Source organism: Crocodylus siamensis, chromosome 1 (genome assembly GCF_052110815.1).
Source record: "Crocodylus siamensis isolate JL-2025a chromosome 1, ASM5211081v1, whole genome shotgun sequence".
Lineage (NCBI taxonomy): Eukaryota > Metazoa > Chordata > Crocodylia > Crocodylidae > Crocodylus > Crocodylus siamensis.
Genome location: NC_143395.1, coordinates 82080753 through 82099804, shown reverse-complemented (window position 1 = coordinate 82099804; position 19052 = coordinate 82080753). Strand labels below are relative to the sequence as shown.

General features: G+C 37.8%; 1 protein-coding gene across 1 annotated transcript in view; it reads right to left on the bottom strand.

The window, feature by feature from the left end:
• Positions 1-19052, bottom strand: part of GRIK2 (glutamate ionotropic receptor kainate type subunit 2) — a 669798-nt gene that overhangs the window by 285098 nt on the left and 365648 nt on the right. The window contains exon 11 of the mRNA XM_090037234.1: positions 3018-3224. Within this exon, the coding sequence (XP_089893360.1) occupies positions 3018-3224 (207 nt within the window). The remainder of the gene's footprint in view (positions 1-3017; positions 3225-19052) is intronic.

Below are 19052 nucleotides of genomic sequence, written 5' to 3'. Positions count from 1 at the left end.
GCCTACCTACTATTGCCATAGAACTGGTATGTGATCAATTGAAGAAATATGTCAGCAGGACTGGATAAATTCTTTTGAGAGTGGTGAAGGAGCTGGCTGAAGTCATCGTGGAACCCCTGGTGAAACACTTCCAAAACTTGTGGTGCTCTGGAGAGGTTCCTGAGGACTGAAAGAGGGCCAATGTTGTGCCCATCTTCAAGAAAGGGAGGAGGGAGGGCCCAGGTAATTATAGGCAAATTAGCCTAACTTCTATCCCAGGGAAAATCCTAGGAAAAAATCATTAAGGAGTCTACGTGCGATAGACTTGCAGAAGGTAGGATTCTGAATGGCAACCATCATGGCTTCATCACGGGCAGGTCTTGCCTTACCAACCTCATCTCCTTTTACAATTAGGTATCTCACCACCTGGATAAGAGAGACGAGGTTGATAACTGTGTACCTTGACTTCCAAAAAACCTTCAATCTGGTATCCCATGATGTTCTCAGACAAAATTGGAGGATTGTGGGCTTAACTGCAAGACGGTGAGTACAAAGCTGACTGAATGGTTCTGTATAATCCTGGTGAGAAGTGATCAGTGGTGTCCTACAGGAGTCAGTGCTTGGTCCAGTACTCTTCAACATCTTTATCAATGATTTGGATGTGGGAGTGAAGAGCTCACTGGCCAAGTTCACAGACAACACCAAGTTATGGGGAAGCATGATCATGCTTGAAGATAGATTACAGATACAGGCAGATCTAGACAGACTAGCAAGCTGGGTGGCTCAGAACCAGATGAAGTTCAACATTGAGAAATGTAAAGTGCTCCACTTGGGGATGAACAACCCCTGCACACCTACAGGCTTGGTGGCACCAAACTGACCAGCACCACGAACAAAAGGGACCTAGAGATAATAATAGACCACAGTATGAATATGAGCCAGCAGTGCAACACTGTAGCCAGCAGGGCAAATAATACCCTGGCATGCATCAAATTGATGCATCTCCAGCAAAATCAAGGAAATGATTCTTCTACTGTACTCAGCAGTGGTGAGATTGCAGCTGGAGTACTGCGTCCAGTTCTGGATGACACACTTTAACAAGGACATGATAAAGCTTGAGAGAGTCCAAAGAAGGGCCACTTGTATGATCAGAGACTTGCTCAGCAAGCCATATGAGGAAAGGTTGAGGGACCTGGGACTCTTCAGCCTGAAAAAGTGAAGGCAAAGAGGGGACTTGGTAGCAGGTTACTGCTACATCAGGGGAATACACCAAGGGCTCAGTGAACAACTGTTCACCAGGGCACTCTTGGGGAAAACCAGGAGTAATGGCCACAAACTCCTGGAAGACTGATTCAGGCTCAACACTATGAAAAACGTCTTCACAATTAGAGTGTCCAGGCTGTGGGATAAGCTCCCTCCAGAGGTGGTACAATCTTCTACCCTGGAAATCTTCAAGAAGAGACTGAACAGACACCTTTCTGGGGTCAGCTGACCCCAGTTGTGTTTCCTGCCTGGTGAAATGATCTTCTGAATTCCCTTCCAGCCTTACCATCTATGAATCTATAAATTAAACTTAAAATATCATGAGAAAAATCAGTTCTGGATATAGTAAAACTGAACAAAAGGTTATGGAATGATTACAGCTACGTTTATATTTTAATACTAGGATTTTAGTATTAGAATTATTTAAATGTGTAAAATTTTTGATAATCTCAGTGTAGGTCCTAGACGACCATGACCACCTCAAGAAATGGAGAGGAATGGAGTAGGGTATGTACCAAAAAGTGAGACTAAAAAAGCTTTCAAAAGAATTATAGAAGAAATGATTGTACAGTGCCTACTCCCGATCAGGGATAATTGACTTAAGTAGATGTCATTAGTGTACAGCCATCAATTTCACACTGATATATACACAAGCATGTTTGAAAAAAATGCTAAATGAGATGTAATTAATATATACTGCAACAGCAATTACTTACTTCTAACTGCAGAGAAAGCTATTTAACTAATATTCATAATCTTATTTTTTTAATTGGAACCTGTTCTCATGAGTTCTTAGAACAAATGGCAGCAAGGTAACTGGCTGCTTTAGCTTCAGGTTGCTCAGGCATTTTATGCCAATGCCATCTTGAAGAAATATGACTTTAGCTAGGGGCAGGATAATCTCTTTATTTTAATCATATTGATGCATAAAGCATTTGTTTTATTCCAAGTGTCTTTGATCACATATCTTGATGCTGAACAATTTGCCCAAATAAATGCAAATGTGACAAAATAAAGACGCCAGATACAATTCCATACTTTTTAAACAGACTAACCTCCATTCCTAAGAGGGTGAATTCATTTGGCACCACCAACTGAGAAAGTATGTTTTAAAGGCTGGATTGAAGGGATGCCTGGATTAGTTACAAACAATTGCCTATAATGGTATCTGTTTTGATTTGCATTGAATTACCCTGCTGCTTCTGCCTGCACTGAGACTTCTGTCTTGCTAACTGGACTTTATAGGTTATGTTATGAGGAGACAAGAAGGGTCTGCTCAGTTTTATGTTCATAATAAAGAATACTACATATTTTAAAGGTTATATAGAGATTTTTCTAGGACAAAGTATAAAATCTGCTATCTTCAATGAATGATCAATTATTGCTGAATGATTAAGTAATTATCATATTTCTTCTTACATGAAAACTATATGTATTCTTAAGAAATCATTCTTAATGCTATTTGTTCTATATTTTAGTTTGGAAATAATCCATGGAAGAGTAAACATCTTTGGTTAGAAAAAAGCAGTGTTAAAAAGACAAAACAGTGATGCATAAAAATAGCCTATATTTAATAAGACATTTTAAGACTAAAAAAAAAAGTCATTTCTTTTCAATGTACAAATTTTCTTATCATAAAGTTGTTATTGTCACATACTATTACTGCAGTCTATCGTTATATAAAATATAAGTGATAACCTTGATAAATTTGGTAAATATCCTTGAAAGTAGAATGAGAATAATATAGCTGGCAAGGCTTTCGTAAAGGTACTTACATGATCAATTAGTTCCCGAACCATTCCATTCCACTGTCCGCTGGCATCATCTTGGGCTCCATATTTTCCATCCTCCACAAGCCTAATTTCATAGTTAAATCCAAGGATGGTAGATAGTTCCCTGAGGAGGTCAATGCAATATCCTTCAAATCGATCATTCCCATACAAAGGTTTGTCAGACTTCTTGAACATCACATATGGCTCTTCCTGTAAGAATTGAAAGCACAGAGAGAGTGTCAATCATATAGTATATTAACTTTTTTGTTAATATATTACCATGATATCATGTCTTGTGCACAGAGTTTATTAAGAGAAAAATGTCCTTGGATCATTCAAAAAACAATTCCTCTCATTTTTAAGTGACATCAAAAAGCCAATGCTGCAGCCATGTTGTCAACGCAGCTGTACTCAACTCAATTTGAAATGTATTCTTTAACAAATTCCTTATTTGTCCCAAGTATTGATTGGGTGGAATTCTGTAAGCTGCTTAAAAATGAAAGTAATCTAAAAATGTGATTATTTTGGCAATTGAATACTAATAGTTTTATTATGGATCTCTAATATCAATCAAGAGTCCTAAGTACCACATGCTATACTTTTCTTAACAGCAGGGATGTTAATAATGCTCTCAATGCCGTATTAAATAAGTATATCGAAAAACCCTTCAAAAAACATCAGCCACAGTACATTCTGTTCTCCTGCATCAAGTTAAAAGTTGTTATTTAGGAGAGCACAGAACACTAATGAACATATTAACATAAAAAGTACATGAAAACCAAATTTTAACTTTCTCAAGTTTTCAGCTCTCAAATTTAATTCTAAAGTTATGATGTGATTGAAGATTCAGGCAGCTATATATTGTTTCAAGTAATGCCTAGAGGACAGCGTATACTTTACTAAGAACTGCCAATTACTTTAATTTTTTTGGTAGTAACCTAATAGCTGACACCATGTGGGATTTCTGATTATATATTGGTTGTAGAAAAAAATCTAGCTTTCACTAAGTACAGTATAATGACAAGGAAAGGAGAGAGGCTTATAGTTTTCTACTACCAATACAGTGCCAATCTTCCGTTTCCAACTGACACAGGATAGGTTAGATGCTGATGTTTTAGAGTCCTTTCCATTTTATACAAGGATAAAAAATAACCACAAAGAAAGGTAAGAAAAATGGCACCAGATGCAATCACTGCACCAGACACAAGATTCAATGAATAATAAAATAAATTCTCTAGGGTAACTTTACAAAATGCATACAGTCCAAAATCCCTGCCTCAGCATTCATAGGGGTTAACGGCACTTCATTCTACTGGCACCTGGCAGCTTTAATAAGGGTCTGTCAGCATTTCCAATATAAACCCCATTTTGAAGAGTCCCATAACTCATCCATTTTAATTTGCATACAGCTGAAACTTTAGCACACAAGTTTTTAGCCTGAATAGGAAGAGGTAATGCATGAAGATTTTTCTTTTTAAAACCAAGTATTTTCAGCAAGTGGATATTTCCCCTTCATGTAATTTAAAGAGACTGCTGGCTTTTTTATTTTAATTGCCATGTTAAGATTTTGTTATCCATACTTAAAATAAACGCATTTATGGTTTAATGTTTTATTCACACAAACTATAATACTATAATACTTCTGCCAGTGGAGCTCCTCACATGAGTTAGGCTTTTACAGAGTTCAGTACATTAGTTTTTAACAATATATGCCAAATAATTCAAAAGATTTTGGATTTTTAAATTTTAAAATAAAATAAAGTGTTGTAATGGAATTTCATTCAGTCTAGATAGCAGACAACTGTATATACAAGCTGCATGCACACATACAATACTTGCAAAGCTGCATATATCCAGTCTTGGACACTGATAAAAAAAAAAGATTCTATCAGATTTGAACATCTTCTTCATGGTACAGTTCAACCTATCTCACCTACAGATATTTTAATGTGTTATATAATTTGATTTTTACTTTGTTTTTAAAAGCACTTCTGGAATAAACCAGACAACTACTTTCTAAAAACCTGAGACACACTTTTATCTAGGTTTTCATTTGGCATGTGATTAATACTGTACAAATAATTTCAAGGCTAGTAATGGATATCTGATGAATACAGATAGTGTGTGTGAAATACCTACATAATATTTACCTTAATTACCCATATAATTTTGTATGATGAAACATTTTTAAAATATACATATATATATTTTAAAGAACTGCATCTATAGATTAACTCTTCACCTTAAAATTTCCATCTTAATAAAAAGCAGTACACAACTGAAAACCTCAGTGGAATTTTTACAGATGAACACTATAAAGATTAATACTGAAAGGAAGACAGATGATGACACAGATGAGTAACTAAAACAGTTTCAAAAGCCTTCTGGTATCTCCATCTAATTTTTTTCAATGCTTTTCACTCCTCACCTTCTTAACATGATAGGAACCTTTAACTCATCATTTCTGTCACTGACAAACTAGCTTACTTTCACTGAATCACAAAGAAAGAACAGATAGATTTGAATGTGTTAATTGATATACAACATTCCATTAACACAAAGCACACTGTTTTCTTTGCATAACAGGAAAGAAGAAAATGATGAGGGTCTAACCATTTCAAGATGTTATGCCTTTTCTCATGCTTTTATAATGGAAGCCAAAAAAGCCAAACCATTTCTAGCACTCTTCTTTTGAAAAATGCCTTGATTAAATATATGTATTCATAGTTAGCTATTCATTGACTGCCTCCACAACTTGACCATTAACAGCAATGTTCTCTTGAACCTTATTTTTATTAAATCACATTGACATGCACAAATTTTGTTTTTAGCACATTCAGACACAGACCATCATGCTCATTAACTGTTTTTATAGTCTCTGACACTGGCTTTGCACTGGGTAACGAGAATATTGGGTCATCATCGAAACCAAGATCAGTTAAGAGGTGTCCATGAATAGGAGTTCAAAATTCTTCCCCCTTGTCAAATATTTCCAAAGCTTATCTCATAATAAATTCTGCATGCTGAAGAGCCTGTGAGCAGAATGAGCCTTGTTTCTCACCGTAGAAAAACACTAACTATCACTGTGAGATATATGAATGTACACATGAATGTTAAATGTGCATATTAGAATCTAGCTTCAATTTGTGTTTACTGAATCTGCTGTTGGCAACTAATTCATTGCTTTATTTTAGCTTCAAAATATATTCAGTGCTAGGCAGCATGGCAGCACTCTTACCCATATCAGTGGCTTGAGTCATTAAATTTCTGGTTGCACACAATAGTCACTCACTGCTGTTGACTTCCTGATCTGTTGTTGAAGATGGAGACTTTTGATGAGTTTGCCTCGTAATTCTGCACCTGCCACTACACTCCATAGACCAGGGCTGTCTAGTTTCCAAGCAGCTGTTCCACAGGCTGCCCCAGTGGGGGACTAGATCCCATAGATTCCATAGACATTAGGGCTGGGAGGGACCTTGTAAGGTCATTGGGCCCAGCCTCCTGCCCAAGGGGCAGAAAGTCAAAGGATCCCAGGAACATAAGTATCCAAATGTTTCTTAAAAGTATCCAGAGTAGGTGCTTGCACCATCTCTGGGGGGAGTCTGTTCCAGGCCTTGGGGGCTCAGACAATAAAGAAGTTTTTCCTTATGTCCAGCCTAAAATGATCTTGCAGGAGTTTGTGACTGTTGGACCTTGTCATCCCCTGTGGTGCTCTGGTGAACAGTTGTTTCCCCAGATCCTGATGCACACCCCTTATATACTTATAGGCTGCCACCAAGTCACCCCTGAGCCTGCACTTCTTCAGGCTGAAGTCCCATAGTGCTCAGCCTTTCATCATAAGGTCTGTTTTCTTGCCCTCTCATCATGCGCATGGCTCTCCTCTGGACTCTCTCGAGCTTCTCAAGCTTCTGGACTCTTTCGAGCTTCTGGACTACATGCCCAGCAGATTACACCAGGGCAAGCCACAGCTTCCTGGGCCTCACACCCTGCAGATATGCCTCATGAACCACCCCCTCACCCTCCATCTATATCTGCCCAACTGCTACACCATGTGCCTGGGACTCTCTCTCTACCCATGAAGGTGTTCCTCCACTACATTGCACACTTGTATGGATGCCACACCACTATGGGCCTGCAACTGCACCCTGTTGTAGCACACACCCACATGGGTGCCCCACTGCTGTACCTGCTCCCCCACTAAACTGCATACCCCAGACTCACCCTTAGCTCACTGTGTTACCACACTGCCCCACTCCCTGCCCTAGGGAAGGGCAGTAAATGGCAGCTAGAAGAGGGAGTGGGAGCCCAGAGGGAGTGTTGGGGAAGCCACAATTTAACCCCATTCAGTTGGACAGCCCTGCCATAGATTATCACATGAAGTAGTATCAAATACTTTTAAGCAGTCAATAAAAAGTTGCTCAATAGGTGATATTGATCCTGAACTTTTCAATAACTTGACAAACTTTTGTGATATGATCATGTGACCCTTCTCCCTTTCTGAAACCAGCTTGTTCTAATGGTTGTTCTTTTATAAATCATTCCACACAGTCATTCATTACGCAGTCTTCCTCATGTGTTACAAACTTTTGATATACCCCTTCTCTTTGGTAAGGTCAGAAAGATTCATTTTATCCAGTTGACAGACCACATTCTAGGAACCTACATGGTAGCATAGTTGATGCAATAAAAGATACCACCCTAAGAAATCACTGGTGTTCACAGTAATCTATCTTTTGTGTGTTTTTCCCATTAGACCAAAACTATGGTATACAATTACTTTTAATAATTCTGCTGATATGTTATCTAGCCCTGTTGCTTTTCCAGCTTCATTTGGAGAACAGTGTTTGCCAGATCCTCTGGTAAAATTGATAGTCCCAGTTTCATGATCTCCTTTCTGTTATCTGTTATTATTATTATTAATTTTGAGACACATCATTTGGCACAATAATTTCCTCACTAGCATTTGATTATTCTGTCATTATGATTTTTGTCACATTTTAACACAAGCAATTTTTTTGATCCACGGAATATCCCTTTTGAATTACCTTCTTTATGATTCTCAAGTTCCATGTATCTTGTCATTATATATTCGCCCTTGTCTCATCTAGCTTGCCTTTGGATCTGTCTGTCTGGTTACATGTATCATCTTTTGTGGTCTTCAGTCTCCAAGTTATTATTTTTCACTCTTCATCATTTTTCACCAGTTTAATTGCCTTATCATTTAAACATTTTGCAATCCAATGTGTTGACAGTTTTGAGCATCGTATGTTTCACTAAATTACATTTGGGTGTTCTTATCTTTCACATGCAACAATTCCTCAAACACACTCTGGACAGAAGGGAGATACTTTTTCATGATTCTGGACAGGTTTAGATGCATAACTTGTTTAACATAATACTTCTTTACATTTTGGAAGCTAACACATGGTAGTCTAACCTACTGCCTGTACTTAGGAAAGCTTCTGTCCACTACATACTACAGCTCAACAGTTTATTTTCCTGATGATGTAGGTAATGAAGATATTTCCTTCAGGAAGATAAACCAGACCTACAATGTAGAAACAGTGTCCAAGACAAATTATTTAAGTACACTTTAGTTACTATCAATCCCAGGCTGTTTCAGGTAACCTCACTGAACTTTTTCTTTGATTCAATTCCCCTGTGACCCTAAAGATCTTGGCAAGGAAAGGGAGAAATGCCCAGCCATTCAATAGAACCTAATGCAAAAGCAGTAGAGGCAAAACAAAGCCTGAGTGCACTCAGTGCATTTTAGAATGCTTTCTTTACATTTTAAAACTTAAATGGAAGATATTTTTAGAATGCTTTAATACATTATTAATTCTTTTCTTACTGACCAGGCAGGTGGAAAGGGGGCAAGCAACATTTCCCTTACACCCTTTACTATTCCCTGCAGAGACAGTGAGTCAGAGGAAGTAGAGTTATGGTTTGTCTTTATAGGGGGTTGCTTTAGCATAGTGATTCCCGATAACTCACTGTGTGGACAGTCTTATTTTATAATGACGCATTGTTGGGAAAATAATCCCTTATGTAAGGATATATACCCAAAGAGTCTAGCATTTCTTTGACAGGAAGGATAAAGAACAATTTTGTCAGCTTTCAGAGACTTTCTAAATTATTTCTGCCTTCTTACTGAGTGGGGTTTTTTTAGATCCTGCAAAACTGTGGGATACAATCATGACAGAAGGTCATACGCTTTTGAGTTCTTGAGAGTAACACAGTTTAACAGTCTTGGTTGAGGGCTCTAGGTACTACTGTAGTGTGAATTATAATGTTAAATTTAAAAAAACAAACCAAAACAAACAAAAACCACCACCACATACCTTTCCTGTAAGGAAGGTACAAATCCAAAGATTAAGAAATATTAAGTCTGCTTTCAAGGATGTTGGCATGTATTTGCCTATATGTTCCTAACTGGGGAGGGGAGGGGCAGGTTGAGGAAAAATGCAGAAATATGGCACTTTTTGGGTAAGGGAGTCTTAGACCTGTGGTGCTCAGCCTTAGAAGCATAGAACTGTAGAACTGGAAGAGACCCATAGGACCATCAAGTTTGGCCCCTTCCGTGGACAGGAAATTATTGGGCTTAGACAAGCTCAGCAAGGTGCCTGTCCAGCCTCCTCTTAAACATCTCCAGTGAAGTGACTGCACCATATCTGGTAGAAGTGTCTTCCAGATTCTAGCAACCCTTACAGAGGAAAAGTTCTTCCATATGTGTAGCCTGAATTTGCCCTCTATAAGCTTATGTCTGTTTGTCCTTGTCCTCCCTTGAGGTGCCCTCCTGAAGAGTTGCTCCCCCAGATCTTTGTGTTCTCCCCTGATGTACTTGCAGGCAGCCTTCAGATCACCTCTCAGCTTCTCTTACTCAGGCTGAACCGGTCCAGTTCCCCAAGTCTCTTCTCGTGGGGCCTACCTCCATGCCTTTGACCAAGAAGGTGGCCCCTCTTTGTACCCTCTCAAGCTTAGCCATGTCCCTCTTGAAATGCGGTGTTCAGTTCTGACTTCATGGGCCAGATGAATAGTGTGAGGCAAGGCTGTGGGCCAAATTAAGCCTCATGAGCTGTGATTGGGCCATCGGGCCCAGCACCACCACCTCCTGATCTGTGTGCTGGGATTGGGCCCCAGGGTCCACAGACCACACTCTCCCACTGGGATTAAGTGCCAGGGGGTCCTGACACCTACCCTTCCCAGCATCTGTGTGCCAGTATTAGGCCCTAGGAAGCTATCATCACCCCTTTCCTGCTCCTGTTCCCTGGATTCTGGTATCTGGCATCTGATCAAGTGCACTGAGCCTGGGACTCCCTGTGGGTGCCACCAAATTTCTGCACCTGTGGGGAGGTCTGCAGATCAGATGGCATGATGCTACAGGCCAGATTCCACCCATGAGTAGGGGTTTAGCACCCCTGCCTCAAACCACACTGCAGTGAATCTCTGGTCAGCTGAAAAGTAAGATTAATGATATCCGGAGTGAGTTCTTCCCTCAGATGGAAAGAATAGAGAAATATTTCCCAATTTACATATAGCGAGAAATAGGACAGAAAAGCAGAAATGTGAAAAAAAGGAAATGTGAACAATGATAATGACCTTTTGTTTGAGAGGGACACTGCTGGAAAAAGTGTATTAAGCTAGGTGGGGTATTGTTGTTGCTTTCTTTAATTTAGCATTATAATTCACATATCATAGTACATACAGCCCTCAACTAAGACCAAGACCTTGCTGTATTAGGTTTTATACATACACCTAAATGAGCTTGCAGCATAGAAAGATAAGAAAGGGAAAAGGTGGAAGAAAATGAAATATTCTGTCCCTACTTTATAGTTGATATTGGTGGCTTTTCTTTATTCTACAGCGGGATTTAGGATGGTATAACTTTACTTAAATCTTGTTGAATTCTGATGTAGTTTTGAATTACACTGATTCAAAGGTATGTGTGCTCCTGCACAGCTAATTTTGTAGATAAAAGCACTTTCATAGTACTGAAAACACTTTTTCAATACAAACAGAAAATAGAAAAGGTATCCCTACAATGGCAGCAAGGGGAGCCAGACACTTAAAAATGATAGTATGTGTACTTGCTCACATCCAGCATCGTCCTGTGACATAAGATAATTTTTTTATAGAGCTGATTTTCAGGGGTGGTGAAATCTGAAGTGATCAATGAAAACAAACTGTGGAGGTACTTTCTACTCTCCAGCCCAGCTTCATTAGTATAATGTTCATCTGAACAGCTTTTAGCTACTTTTCTGAAAGGAAAAGGGGCTCAAAGGGCACATGACTTAACTGCTACTTCTAAGTTCTTTTTCTATTATCTCTTCAAATCTAAAAATAGACAACAGAGAAACTGGAGACACTAGATTTTTCAAAGGAGAGACATTTTCTAAATTTCCAAGCCTAAAGCAGAAGTGTAAACGCATGATCCATTCCAAAGTTTATTACAAATTTGAGATATACTGAAAATGCAATACTTTCAAGGCTAAACACCTAAATTGCAACTGCAAGAATGAGGCACTAAATAATAATTTGCTTGAAATATGCAATTTGGGTAACTGTGAATTCAAATCGGCACTTGAATATTTTACAGTATATGAGGAATGCCTTTTTGCACATGGGTGTGCATATTTTGTCACTGTATCAAAGTGCTCAGTAGACACATCTACATGAGACACCACATCACTGTAGTGATGAGCTACAACATTGCTACAGCAATGTAGTGTCAGCAGACACGAACTATGATGCCAATGCTACTGCGCAGTAGTGTGGGAAAAAACCATGCAGCATCAGAACTACATGGTAAAACTGCTTAAGCAAGTACTAAATGACTCCCTTTAGATACAAGCACTAAATACTTAATCAAGTACTAAATCACTGTGAAGTAAGAACTGTACAGTCTGGCACATGTGTGGAAAAAATAGCACTCTTGGTGCTGAGATTCATAGCATTGACAACAAATTTAATTATGTATATAATCAAGATTAGCCTTTTTGACCACACATAACATTAGATGTTTGAGGATATTTCTTTTATCATATCCTTTAGATTTCAACACATGGGTATGATAAATATACAGTCTCAAAATCATCCTTAACCTGAGTCTATAATATTTAGTAACTTATTTTGATCCTTAATTCCCCAAACCTCCAGAACATACCAAATATACATCAATTGCCAGGTGAACTTTGGACCAGAGGAATAGTAAGCATGAGAAATTCAGAATGGAACATAAGAGGCTCACTTTCTAAGTAGAAAACCCTGATAACCACTCACTGAAACAGTGGTTGAGACCTTCAGTGGATGTACCACCTTTTCTTTCCTGACTGAAATTAGAAAGGATTTTATATGGAGTACAAGAAGGTTGCTTTGCTGGAAGAAAACAATAGATTCAGGAAGTATTACCGCCATAGGCACACGAGAGATAAGAATTTGCAAACAAAGAAACAGAAAGAGGAGAAATTGGAGACAAGTTTTGCTTGTTAATACCACTGCAATAAGAGTGTGAAGGAGCCTAACAAAAGTCATAGTCTGCATTTACCAGAAAGAACTTAGAAGGAGCTCTAGATGCTTCTTAATTGTTACCATGCATAGAAAAAGTGAGAAATATTACTGAAGATCCAGAAGGCCAAAGAGAATGAAGAAGTGTACAAAGACCTGTAGATAGTAGCTGATCCCAACCAATAAGACAATGTAGAGTAGCAACAAAGAGATCTAGGTTATTCTAAACTAAGGAGAAAGGAAATAAACTTCTCCATAAAAAGATGATGTGGCCAAGGCTGGATATCAAACAAGAGGCAAGATCCAGATGTATAATTATCTATTAGGATGTCAAGGCTGGGTATCAGATAAGAGGCAAGATCAAGAGTCACAGTCTAGGTTAATGACAGATATTGGCCTATAAGTCCCTTCAGTGTCAGAGTAACTTCATGCTTCCTGTGTGGTATGGAGAAACAGAGATCAGGAACAGGATGATCTCAGCTAGGACTCTAGCTGATATTGTCAAAACCTGGTAGTAAGATGTGCATAAATCTTAATGTGTAAATCAGATGCATTAACCTACCAAACAGGAAGCAGTTTTTGGCTACTCAGCTGAGAGAGAAGCAGCAGCTATTTTGTAGCACAGCCTTCCTATTAAAAAACCCATTCTAGGACTTGTTTCAGCCAGGTCATGCCTCGCTAATGGGTCCATGTAGGATTTAGAGGGATCAGCAGGTAGGAGGGATAGTTGGTGGGTCCACAAGGGTGGGGGTGGACAGCAACCTAAAAATGGCCTAGTCAGTGTTGGCAGGGGTGGAGGGGGAAGAAGAGTAAAGCCCCAGATCTGTGTTCCAGACATGTGCACATGTTCCCTGGACCGGGTTAGCCCATTCCCAATCTAAGTTAGTTTACCTGCTCAAGTAAACTAACTTAGATCAGGCTCACCATTACTGGCCTAATTTAAACCTCACAGACACCTGCACAGCCTGGCATTTAGATTAACCTAATCCTAGTTAGGTCAAATTAAATATCACATCTGCACAGACCCAGAATGACATGGACCCAAAATAGTTGCCCCTTTAGTAACTATTTTTAACAGTCAGAGGCAAAGATAGTGCTGGTGCTCTATCAGATGAAAATAACGGATTTGACTAACACCACAGATATTAAATAGAAAGTATTATAACTAAATATTTTTATATCATCAATTCCAGATGATTTGCAGTTGTACATTTTAATATTGCTTGCCAAAAGTATCCTAGATCCTTAGACTGTTTTTAACAAGTTTTGGAAGACTGGAGAAGCTCCAGAGGACTTGACAGGAATGAATGTTGTATTGTTAAAAAGGGTAATAACAGGTCTGTCAGTCTGACACTGAAAAAAAGACAAAGTAGAGGAACAACCAATATGAAACTCAAATAATAAAAAGCAATTAGTGGAATATAATTAATACCAAATAACAGACATTGATGAAAAAATATACCTTAAGAAACTATCTTTTAAATTGTTAACAATATGTTTAAGCTCTAGAACAATTTACTAAGCATCATAATGAACTACCTTTCAATGGAAATCTTGATATCAAAATTAATTTTTCTTCTAAAAATATGCTACAGCTGAGACAGAATAGCTCAGAGAAGCCCTCTGGCCTTTGATGGACAAACAGCTAAACTAAATGACCATAATCATTTTCTAGTTTTATAATCCAGGAATTTTCTTGAGGGGCCTTCTCAAATTACTCTCCTATGCCACTCTTTTGTATGATGGTAGGTAAACTGCCAACGTATCTGAACCTTTCAGCAACATAGTTTCTTTTTTAAAAATAAAATCAATCAATATATCAGCTGTTCAAGTTCAGTTCTCATTTGTTTCATATAGAAGTCTGGTTTTACAGACTATTTTACATTTGTCCATATAGTTAGTGTGATAATTTTGAAATGCAGACCTGCTCAATCCTAAAGTGCAAGTTAAAAAGAGCCAATTGAAAGGGGTGCTTATATATGTTTGATTTTTTCATTCTCTATCCTATACAAACAAGCTTAGATAAAAGATATTTAAATCCATTTATATTTATATTTATAATTTTTCTACTACAAAGTGAAATCACTACAAATGACAGCCACAATTCATACAAAGTATTAATCATTACCTAGCAGAGAATAGAATACAGGATGTAAATTCCATATATGTTTTAAACCTTTTCTAATACAAAAGGTGACATAAATACATCTTTCATTCAGTGGTTTTCCTTTTTTTATTTTGTTTTTGCCAGAAGAGAAGATTTTATAGAAGCATAATAATGAAATGCCATTGCTGCTGATTTCTGAGGTTTTGCTGTTGAAGAAGCAGCATGTACTGTCTGTCTTTGGGATTTAGAGAGATCCACAAATAAATGTATTTACAAATTTAGTTCTTGATAGCCTCTCTTCTGCATTACAAGAACGTTGCATTGCCAATATTTTCTTTCACCATAGAAGAGATTCATAGAATTCTGAATTCACAGTTTAGATCTTTATTTTGTTCACTGCAGCAATGTGAATAACCAGTACCAATTTATGTAGTCAACTTTATACTTTTCTCTGTTTCCTGAATGCCAGATTATAATTTGCTATTTGAATTAATATTTTTTAAACAATCATTGAATCTATAAGATTGCTCATGAACTTTCTTCTGGTGAATTTCTGTGATTTTTTAAGGATGGATTTAATATTCCTTTTCCTGTTTAGAAATAGTCTGTATTGTATTTAGTTTAGTAACAAAAAAGTAAAGTTGCTAAGAACAGGAAAATCTTGATTAGACTAGGGAATTTTGAACTTTAGCTTCAGCTCACTATGGCTACTAGAGTTAAAAGGCTGCCATATGTAATTAAGATTTATGTCAGATGTAAGGGGTATACAATGGACTTTCACAGCTGGCAGACAATGCAAGTGGGAGAAGTGAAACAGTCCAGCAGCTATAATCAATCAAAGCAATTTAAATATTACTCTGACATTTCACTAGCCATTTGGGCAAGAATATTTTGTTAAGGCATGTCGAATACTCATAAAAACATAAGTTTCCCTACACATTCAATATATTGCTAAGGTTTTGACATAAGCTAATTGTGAAAGTTCTTGACTGGCACCATAACAGTAATGTATGAAAGTCCACTTATATGACTTCTGTGGTTGTGCTTTATGTACCCATCATTATGTGTCTATGAATTGTGGTTATAGCATTGAGAATACATTAAAGCTTTCTTGTGATGGCATTCCTTACTTTCCAAAACTACTACATAATATAATTCAGCCCCCATCCCCTCCACACAACTTACTTTTAACTTTAGAGCAGCTTCAGTTTCAGTGTCACTAAAGCAAAATGCATATATGCAAGTGGATGACTGGAATCCTATTTTTACCAATTTAGAGTCACTCAGTACACTATAGAATGTGATATCCTTACATTCTTGCACACTGCAAATGTCCTAACCTACTTTCAGGTAAATTGAATGATACTGCATGAGATACAAAGAATATCAAAATCTATATTAGTACCCATTATAACAAGTGAAATATTCAGCTCTTATGCTATATCTTTAGCAAATTTGTGATAGCCTGGAAAAAATAGGGAGGCAACTATTCTCATCCACCAGTAGTACAAGCATTCCTCCCAATGTACTTAGCTTTGCAGGACCTGAGTTTTTTCCACGAAGAGCAACAAATTAATCCTTACTATATAGCTGTAACTAGGAATTTATCATTGTTTCCATTTCATGGAGATGGAATTGAGGCACCGAAGTCTTTGAAAATATCTGTAGCAGTCCTGGAAATTGAAGTAAGCAGTTCTGACTCACCATTCACACCCATAATTCCATACTCTCCATTCTTTTTAAATCACTTGTGCACCTTTTGCTCAGTTAATAGGTTTTAATTGAAGATGTATTTTGGCATATTTTGACCTCTCTTCCCAGACTCCAAACTAATGCAGTCTGTGCTGATGTCACTACATTCATTCATGCTCACTTCAAAACTTGCTTAATTCTTGCTAAGAATATAAAATCATGGGAAAAATAGACTAATCCATTCAAGGCAGGATTTTCCTTAGCTAAACCAATGTATCCAAGTGTCAGCCAATCCAGTGGTTCCTCAACCTTGTTAGACTTAGGGCACCCCTCAGAAAATGTCAGCTTTTAATCTTTCACTTGTTTTTTGATTATGCAAAAAAAAAAAAAATACAGTAATTATTTTGTTGCAAAAAACTCAGAAAGACCACCATAGGGTATAATGTTTTTGACACTATAGATGCCTATTTGAAATATCTGGGTTTATCTTGTGAATTGTATACATGTTTTTCACACCTAACATTACTAATATTGAGTAGCACCCTGTAGCACCCTGAAAAGGATCTTGCTGCACCCTTAGGTGCTGTGGCACACTGGTTGAGATTGATTTGCCTAGCCTGTTCTCAAAAAAAAAAATCTCCAGCAATGGAGATTCCATCAATTCATTTTTGTTGTGGAGCTCTTTGGACTCTTTTCAATGCATCCACACCTTTTTTCAAATGCAATGGCAGCTGAACACATATTCCAGATGCTGCCTCAGCAGTGCTGAGCAAAATGGATGAATCTGTGATACTCCAGTGTACTACTGGGGCTTTTTCTCAATGAACACTCTGCTGACCATTACTCAGACTTGAAGTCTACTATAACCTCTTCACTGGGTCCTTTTCTGCAGTACTACGGTCTAGTTTGTCATCCCCTAATTTCTATTTGTACATTTTATTGTTCTACTTTAAATATAGTACTATGTACTTATCCTTGTAGCATTCCATCCAATTACTTTCAGACCATTTTTCTAATTTATCAATGTAATTTTGAATACCTAGAATCTCCTCCAAGTGTCCGCTACTCTAGCCAGCTTAGTGTCATCTGCAACTTTACTAAATATGTACTCTGTTCCATTCCCCAAGTCATTAATGAAAAACTGAATGATACTGGACCCAGGAAAGACCCCTGGAAACTTCCTCCTAGTTAGACATCAAGTTCATTGATGTTCACTGAATATATGCTTTATGGTTCAAGTTTCCCTGGGCAGTGGGGCCAGCACAGTCCCAGGGCATTATTTAAGTGCCACTTTAGTCATATTCTCAGTGTTTACATGGTACATTGAAATTTTTCTAGGTCTCAGAACATAATATTTTGAACACTATAATATATGAAATAATGTCTATATAAAAGTGTGGTGGTTACAGTTTGCATGCTAAGGGGGTAGGGAACAAAAACAACAAAAAACAGACTATTCCTGACAGGCATCCCCACTCACATAAAATCAGAATAAATTAGGCTCTTGAAGAGAAATGAGCAATTGTCCAGGGTTAAAACATCCTGCAGGTACCAAATATTATTTGATTTGTCAATTACTCAAAATGTATGGGTTGCTTGGCCACACAAATTAATTATCAGAAAATGAATAGGAGAGGCCAGATTGAGCATTCTTTCCTCATTATGTGGTGCCAGTATCACAGAATGAAATTAAAAACCCAGAGCTCTAGATTTATAATGTCAGGGCACATGCAAAACAATTATTCTTTGTGCAGATCTGTGGAGGAATGTATCACAAAATTACAAGAAAGAGTGATTTTACATATGTCTAATATGACTACATAAAATACTCCAGACTTCTGTTAAAGCATACATGCTTTCCATAAGATGGGAAATGTGCAAAAAAAAAAAAAAAATTAAAGATGTTTCTAAAGCTCAAAGCAAAATAAAAAATGTGAAAATCTTCAAATTTATCCTGTTTTTAGCCAAAAATATTTTATCGTCTTTCTAACTCAGCTTTGATAAAATGAAGTTAAACTTGAAATATTGCTCTTGTAGAAAAAAAAATCTTAAAAGATTGTTTTATAGAAACATAATGAAAAGCAAAATTTCAAGATTTCAAAAGGGCCAGAGTGAAATAAGAAATATTAGATGTAATCAAACATTTCTCACAACTTGTACACAACGCTACAAAACAAATATTGAAAAATAGAAAATGTGCAGAGCCTGAACATGGGTATACATGAAGTGCCAGCAGCTAACAGGAATCCATAAGGGGCAGGGACGATACATAGGGGTGATGCGTGGCGGTACACCCCTTGAAAAAGGTGCTGCCAACACTGCTGGCTGCAGGTGGTTGCCAATCCTTACTTGGTGCTCGGCACCCCCCTGCACCAACAGCACTGATGGTGCCTGGAAGAGCTCCCCACTCACCACCGCAATGCTCCTGCCACTCCCGCTGCCATCACTATGTTCCCACTGCTGCTGTGCTGCCCCTCCCCCGCCAGCTGCCGGGGGCACGAGTCATTCATGATAAGGGAAAGATCAGAATTTCAACTGGAGTTGAACAGAAGAAATGGTGCAAGTCCCCGATATAGGTGAATGAAGCCCTGCATCTGCAAAACCTACACTGAAGTCAAAAGGGCGTATGATGGACCTTGCAGGGGATCCCTCTCCCCACCATTTAAAGCCATCACTAAATACAGATAGTGAAACAGCCTGATACTGAATTAATTTAATCTTCACAGGTTAGTCTA